The sequence below is a fragment of the Nanorana parkeri genome, unplaced genomic scaffold, assembly GCF_000935625.1.
Source record: "Nanorana parkeri isolate BGI_ZX_2015 unplaced genomic scaffold, ASM93562v1 scaffold262, whole genome shotgun sequence".
NCBI lineage: Eukaryota > Metazoa > Chordata > Amphibia > Anura > Dicroglossidae > Nanorana > Nanorana parkeri.
In genome coordinates this window covers 839256-847162 of record NW_017306530.1, presented here as the reverse complement: position 1 = coordinate 847162, position 7907 = coordinate 839256, and the positions used below count along the sequence as shown (strand labels likewise).

The window sequence follows — 7907 nt, the reverse complement described above, 5'->3', positions numbered from 1 at the left end:
GTCTGTACAGCCGCCGGATCGTTTGTACAGTTGGCTTCCCCAGGAACCGCTGTCCTCGTGCGGCGCCCGGGAGCGGCTCGGCGGGTCTCCCCGCAATGATCAGAGAGAAATTCAGCCGCTTCCAGCCGCTGATCTCTCCTCCGATCGCTGGACCCGGAAGTGATGTGTATTACATCACTTTCGGCGTCACTCTTACAGTCTCTGGCTCTTAGAGCCAGGAGATGAAGCTGGGGAAGCAGATCTGTGCTTCCTCAGCTTCTTTGGGGTCCTGAGGTGACATTAGGGGTCTGAAAGACCCCTTATGTCTCCATAAAGAGGACCTGTCACACCCTATCTGCTATTACATAGGGTGCTTGTTATCCCCCTATGTGATAGCAATAGGGTTAGTTTAAAAAAATGCAAAATAAATTTTTTGTTAAGTCCCCCACGCACATACACACGCAAACACGCGTTGGTGCGCCTACGTGCAAAAAACAATTGCGCTACACGTGTTACATATCGCTGCGAACGTCAGAGTGAGAGTCTATTGTGAATAGCCCGTACAGCAGCCTTTCGGGGGCAGAGGCGGCTGAACCAAAGCGCACGTGCGCATGTGTGTATTAAGGGGGAAACCTAGGTTGGATCCAAGAGATTGCATCCATTATTATATACCCCAAATAAACTATTTATGATGTATTTACACCCAGTTGCCCACAGTACATGATGTGTCTGTTTACTAGCAAAAGTTAAAATTTCCCAAATAGGTTTCCACCATGTATACATCTCTAAACTCTGCAAAATAGGTGTAAGTAATGTACAGATGTGTATACAATTAATACAAATTTAAAAAAAACTTTTATTATTGAACACACAGATATAAACCTATCCCTATAAACATCTATTTTACATGGTTTTCAGAGATGTATACATGGTGGAAACCTATTTGGGGAGGTGCTGGACAGAGCTGTAAGAGGTCTGTCCCTGCCTCCGTTCACAGGGGAAATGCTGGGATGTCATACGTGACATTACTATACTCCTGAAGTAAAAAGAATAAGGTTGCATTCTGTTTACACTTCTACAGTGTGTTCCTATGGAGCGAGCTGTAGAAACATCAGAATCCCCGGAGCTCATCGTTTCAGCTTCTGGGCTTTGTGCTGGTTTCCGGCTGACAAAGTGCCAACGTTGAGAACAGAGTGTGCTTACTATAACTACAACTATGAATGAACAGGAGGTGATGTAGCTCACTTCCCATTCATTCATAATTGAGGATATAGTAACCATACCATGTCCTGAATTATCTACAAACACTCAGTGATCACTGAGTGTTTGTAACCTGGCTCCACTGTGCTATCACATAGGGGGCTCGCAAGCCCCCTATGTGATAGCACATTGGAGGTGACAGGTTCTCTTCAATGTGACAGTAGGGTTATATTAAACCCCTAGTGTCACCAGGTGTGCTCCTCTGATCCATAGTGGTTGGGAGCAATAACCAGCCTGCCATTAGCTATTTCAAATAGCAATAGCCGGCTGAATGTTGCAACCTCTAATATTTGCTGTGCTTACAATCAGCTCCCGGCGGCATAATCTTGCTGCGGGCAGCTGTCATTTACTTGGTTCCAGCCTGGACATCTGCTGGACTTCGCTCCCCCACATCACCCCATTCCCAAGACCACCCCACTCACACCCAACCATCTCCCGCTGGCCGCTCCGCAGCTTCTGCCAGCTCCGCTTCCCCCTCTACTATTCAGCAGAGGAGCGGACCTGAAGGAGAACTTATTCAGGTCCCCTCCTCTGCTGATTGACAGCAGGCAGTGGGCGGGTCCAATAGCCAACCTGCGATTGGCTATTGAATTTTGAAATAGCCAATAGCAGGTTTGGTATTGTTTTCAGTCACTGCAGTACGATCTTACCTCCGTTCGTTAAATGGTATACGGGGAAGTGGAGCGAGCAGAGGCAACGGAGCTGCCAGCGGGAGATGGTGAGGTGTGATGAGGGGGTCTTGTGAATGGGGTGATGTGGGGGAGCGGAATTACCGCCGCAGTGCAGAAAACGTGTGGCAGGGGCTTCAGATTGGTGGGCAGTGTTTGAAGCTTGTACTGTGGGCGGGCAGGGGAGGTGGGTCATTATCGGCAAATTTTTTGTTTCGGCATTTCCCCAAAAGTGCTATTTTCGGCCGATTTATGTATCGGTCTCCGATATATCGGTGCATACCTAATATATATAATTTTCCATTTTTTTGTGTCTAGAGTACATAGAAAATAAAATAATTTCACTTGCTACTTTGTTATCTTAATGACAAGGTTATTGCTGAATAAACAGGCCCATTGTGGAAATGTAAAAAGTGGTACACTGCTGCTTGTCTGTAGTATAAAGGTATGAGAGCTGAAGTGGTTAAATCAGTGGAAACAGGCCAGAAGCTCTGATCAGAAACCTGGACAAAAATTGAGATGCCCAATATACCAAATCTAAGGTGGTGACAACAATAATGTACCTTGACACACCTGCTGCAATGTGAAATGAGACTGCACAACTTTACCAAACTCTACTTTCTCACGATGACTTTACAGGTAGTTTGTGATCTATTATTAAAAACTGCCTTTCCGTTTCAATCACAGGCGCCTAGAATTTTGTAAATCTGTCAAATAAATTGTGTTCCTTCCTTGTAACTATGGCAGTAGTGGGAGCACTGTGTGCATGAACGACCCCAGGGATATCATTTATTGTTGGTGTGATTGTCCTTCTGTGAATGCATGCATTGTTTTCCACATAAAAAGAGTGAATAGGAATCTGCCATGAAGTTTGCTAAATGTTCTACAATGTATAGAGCTGACCTGGAGAGGTTTTATGTTGTCATCAACAGCAGAGTTTAACTTTACAGACCCACTCCAGCCAAAACTCTTTAGTGGCGGATACAGCAGAAATGGGTTGGAACTTTGTTGGGTTTTAATGCTGTCTCTGTTTCCATTTAGGATATTTCTCTTCACTTTCTGTCTGTATGACCGGTGTCAAACAAAAAGAAAATCAGGAGAAATCCCACAAATGGGGAAAACACTGAAAATACAATTTCTAAACATCTGCCAGATTTGTATTGCTATCTTTGTGCTCACTGAGGAGCATTCCCCTCAATTCCTGTCTAGGTTATGAGTGTCAAAAAACATGAGACAAATATCTCCCAGCTCTGACACGAGCAGCATTTCAAACCTGGCCGAGGTTCTTCCAACCCGTGTCCACACCATCCAAAACTAAAAAAAAAACACAAAAGTTTTGGCAGGGATTGGGTTTTAAGATGTGCTTGTTGCCTCTGGACTGCTAGTTATCGTGGTATTACAATGCCGTTCTGCATGTTGAAGTGTTTATCTTGCTGGTTTATTTAGTTGGCAGCAGAAGACAAAGGTTCTGCCCTTCTTTACAATGTGGTGGATGAGATTGTAGAGTTCAGAAGCAAGGTGCGTAACTATGCCTTGTCAGCGGAAGAGATGGGACAAGATTTGGGTCTTACAAAAGAAGATATTAACCAGAGTAAGGAGAGAAGGAAAAGCATTCTGAAAGAACGGGAGCCACTCATGCGTGCCTGTGATACTATGCGCCAGAATCTAGCTGGATATGGTATAAATATTAAGGTTAGTTTTCTTTGTTTTTGAGAAAATATACGGATAAAACTAGATTTTCTTCCTGCATTTAGTGGGGGACAGTCTTTAACCTTTGGGTACATGTTCCTGCCTCTTGGTCCTTGTTAGCACTTCTGCCTTGCAGCACTGGGTGTCCTCAGTTCAAGGCCCGCTCAGGACACTACCTGTAAAGAGTTTGCATGTTCTCGCTGTGCTTGTGTGGGTTTCCTCCAGGTACCCCAGTTCATCCCACACTCCAAAGACATGCAGGAAGGTTGATTTGGCTCCTGTCTAAAATTGGCCCTGTCTATTGATATCTGCTCCTGCACAGCCTTCACCTGCTTCAGGGACACAGCAAACCAGTCTGGCAGCCCATTGTCCTTCCACGGGTAGCTGTGGGTCTCCTGAAATATATCTAAAGACAAAACTTTTTTTTTTTTCCATTTGGGACGGAGTAAGAGTTAAAACTGCTGTCAGTTTTTGTTGCCTTATGTCCCGTTAGGGAGCTTTCCCTTCCTGCCCAGCAGATTTAACAGGAAGTGAGAGGATATCTTTCCCTGCTCCTCTGCTACTTCTTCGCTCATTGTCCGTTCACAGGGAGACACCTGTAAGTGAAAGTAAAACTGAGAGAAAAATCAGGTTCCTTCCGCTGCCAGACAGGGCTGTGCTATGTGGCAGATATGTAAATCGCAGGACTAGCTGGACAGAAATACAAATCCTTTTGGCAGTTAAAACGGCTCTCATTTCTTTGTTTTAAAAGTGTGTTTGTCTGCCTGGGGTTCAGCTTTACCTAGTGAATACTGCACAAAGCAGTGATTATATGTTCTACGGCAATGTTCAACTTGATCTCACTATTTTATATGTTGGTTGTTTTTTTTTTTTTGAAGGACCGAGGAAATTCTTCTACATGGGAGCTGCAACATAAAAATACGGACGAGTAACGTTTGCAATTTTTGTTTGTGTAAATGTATTTCACTTCACTCAAATATATTTGTATTTTTTTTACAAGATGACTGATGTGTTCATTTATTACATAAAAATAATCTGTTTCTCTACATGATGCAGATCTGCTTCCCCCATACAAGTTACATTTGCTGTGATTTGCAGTACATATCCGTAACTGCTTACAGAAGTACTACCTACACAACGGTCGCTGCAAATACAACAGTGGACATCTCTATTGCAGAAAATGCGTAAAAACACAATTCCAGGGGTATCAAATACCTGCTTCCAGTTCATATGCTGGCTCCCGCTTCCTGTAATGGGGTTTTACTAGATTTCATCAACAGAAACCCCTCAAAAATGAAACCAACATTGATGAAATGTCGTATAAATAGGATGTAGTCTTCTATTCAGCCAGCAGTTGGCGCTCTTGGATTCTTTCACATTTTCTGCTTAGTGCATGTTGCTTTTACAAAGCTTGTTTAGAGAGCTGAAACTGAAATGTACCCAGAAAAGGGAACGAGTCAGAGAAGAGACTTATGTAAGGTATACACGGGTAGATTTACCAACAAACAGTACAAAAAATCTTGTTGGAGCGTTAGAAAATTCTGTCAGACACTTGATAAATCTAATTTGAAATTTAATTTCTTTTGATTAATCATTTGATTTTGGAATGAATGGAGTTTCCCGACTGAAAACTATATTCACTGTAAAGCTGGCCATACACCTTACAATTATCTGCAGATTCTGCATGGTCAGATGGAAAAAGTGCAACAGATTCCTCCATCTACACTTAACTGTGTGAAACAGTTAAGTTTAAAGCTTATAAATAAAAGTGGACCGTTGTAAGCACCCCTGTAGCTGTTACTTTTGCTGGACAGCTTAGCCAGCATGGAAATGTAGACAATAAAGGCTTTTGAAATCTAAAAAGGAATTCCTATACCAAATCCTATAACACAATTTAGTTGTTTTTTTTTTAAGGACAGTGGTCCTTTAAGGTCCCCTCTCTTCACTAACTGGTGATATCTCTTCTGACTGGAATGTTTAAATGCCCACTTACTGTGCCTGAGAAGAGCCCTGCCGCTCTGCTAGTAATTCAGGACACAATATATTTTCTACTGAAGATTAATCAGATCTTCTTCTTTCCTGATGTTTTCATCTGTCCCTCCAGCGGTGCGGCGGCTCTCCGATCCAGCGCTGACTGCTCTGTCCCTCTGATCCAGCGGTGTCTGCATGCGGGTGCACGCGTCCATAGACTTACCGCGCATCTCTGCTCGTCTCCCGGCCGAGAATCAGACCTGCGCATGCGCCCGCCCTAAGATCCTTTGCGGCCGTACGAGCAGTTCCTGATCCTCAGCACGGGAGCGCGCAACGATAACGAGGTAATTTAAAACCTAGTTAAAGCTTTTTTTTTTTTTAAACTTCTTGCCTATATCTACTGCTTGCTAGAATAAGATATAGGCAAAAAGACGGAGGCTTTAGAACCCCTTTAATCTTTCCTTTCACTACATGTGAATCATAGATTTTAAACTTACCAGGCAAAGACGGTATCACCGTCACGAACCTGGTTCTCTTGCTGGTCTGTTCCCCCTCCATATAAAATGGATTAGATGAATCTTGTTTTACATTTTCAGGATGCATTGTCACATCCCCACTGTCTGGGAAGTTGTACTAATATAGAGCACAGAATTGCAAACAAACAATCTCCCAGACAGGGCCTTTTTTTAACCTTAACACACCTACATTTTCTGTACAGTGGTATCTACTTTTAACATCTGGCTATTCTCTTCTTCAGACACCATGCTTTTTTTTTCATGCATTTTTAAAGCACCCTTTGGGGATTATAAACACAGATCTTAATGAGAGTTCTGTCACTTTACATAAGCGGTAGCAGTCTTTCAGAAGGCTTTAGCACTTTGTGAAATGTTATAAAAATCTGCTCAAGCCTGAATTGGTGTAACCTAACAGCCAACACTCCCATTAAGATCTGTGATCAACATCCCCAAACTGGAGCTAAAGGCCTGTCACTTCCAAGGCTTAAAGGGACATGAAACTGAGGAGGTCATCTTAAAAATGCATTCAAGCACCTTAACTATTAACAAAAACGTATCTTATTTGTGTATCAGTCGGCTGTAGATCCTCAAATCCTCTCTGTATTCATGCTGACGCTGTCCTTCCTCCTGTCTGATTATATATTGGTATATGATCTATGTGATATGTGGGGGGGGAAAGATACTTTTCAGTGAAGAGGTTTCTCCATGGTCTACCAGATGAACAGTTTCCCATCTAGGGGATATCTGCAGGCATGTAGCATAATGCAGTGTCTGTTGATCTTTCAGGAAACAACATATCGAACAAGAATTATTTCCTTTTAAGTAAAGAGTATACGTGAACCCTCATAGAAGGAGGAGTGAAAATCCTGATGCAGGGATCTGGGGAAGAAAAGAAAAAAAGAAATCTTGAGTCCTGTATGGAATATTTAAAATTCTCTTCAGACAGAGAGCAGATCACATTCTATGGAAGTGAAGAGGAAGGCAGCTACAAATACTAAGGCAGAGATTCAACTATTACTTGAAAGGCTCTGAGCCATAGAACAAGACCCAAGAATACATCCAGTTAGAACAAAACATTTTCATGCTGAACGACAAGGGAAAAGTGGTATTGGCAGTTACAAAAAGAGATCTGTTAGATCAAGGAACAATTGTGGAGCAGTGTCCAAAATCCAGATTCTGCTAATCATGATGAGAAGTAAAAAAAAAAAAAGGTACTTGGACAGTAGGAAAAAAGTAAAGTATGTTAATAGAGTTCCCAAGCTAGGATAACAAGTAACATTGGTGTGGACGAAGCAGAGTCCCGAGATCTTCCGGAAGCTCTATATAATCATTTCCACAGTATGAGAAGAATAAAAGGAACCGAGGTTCATCATCCATGCAGGTCAATAAGCCCCTTTTTCAAGAGACAGGTCTTAAATGAGAGTAAAACTAAAGTAATTAATTTAAAAGGAAAGGATTTCTGAAAATAGGCTCCAGGCAGAATAGGAGACTATATGACCTAAGGTGTATGGAACCCATTGATCAAGGTGAGGGTATAACTTTGAACAGAAGGTTTATGCTACGCAATCTACTGTTAGTATTGGCGATAGATTTTGATCTCTTACAAGATAGTACAGCTGTGCTAACTGAAGAGCGAGAGTCTACAGTGTCATTAACAGACCTCCTGTGTTGAGGCGCTCAAATCAAGAACCAGGTTTGGGCATGCCAATGTCGAGTATGACCAAGCTAGCCAGAAGAGGGCAGAGAGCCGATCCAGCTAGCTCAAACTCGAAGTTAAACAAGAATTACAGCTGAGCAAGGAAAGACATCATAATGTAATGACCAT

At 42.6% G+C, this 7907-nt stretch overlaps 1 protein-coding gene across 1 annotated transcript in view; it reads left to right on the top strand.

Annotated features, from left to right (window-relative positions):
• Window positions 1-4528, top strand: part of CARS2 (cysteinyl-tRNA synthetase 2, mitochondrial (putative)) — a 64077-nt gene extending 59549 nt beyond the window's left edge. The window contains exons 14-15 of the mRNA XM_018557004.1: window positions 3354-3599; window positions 4475-4528. Of these exons, the coding sequence (XP_018412506.1) occupies window positions 3354-3599; window positions 4475-4528 (300 nt within the window). The remainder of the gene's footprint in view (window positions 1-3353; window positions 3600-4474) is intronic.
• Window positions 4529-7907: the final 3379 nt, after the last annotated feature.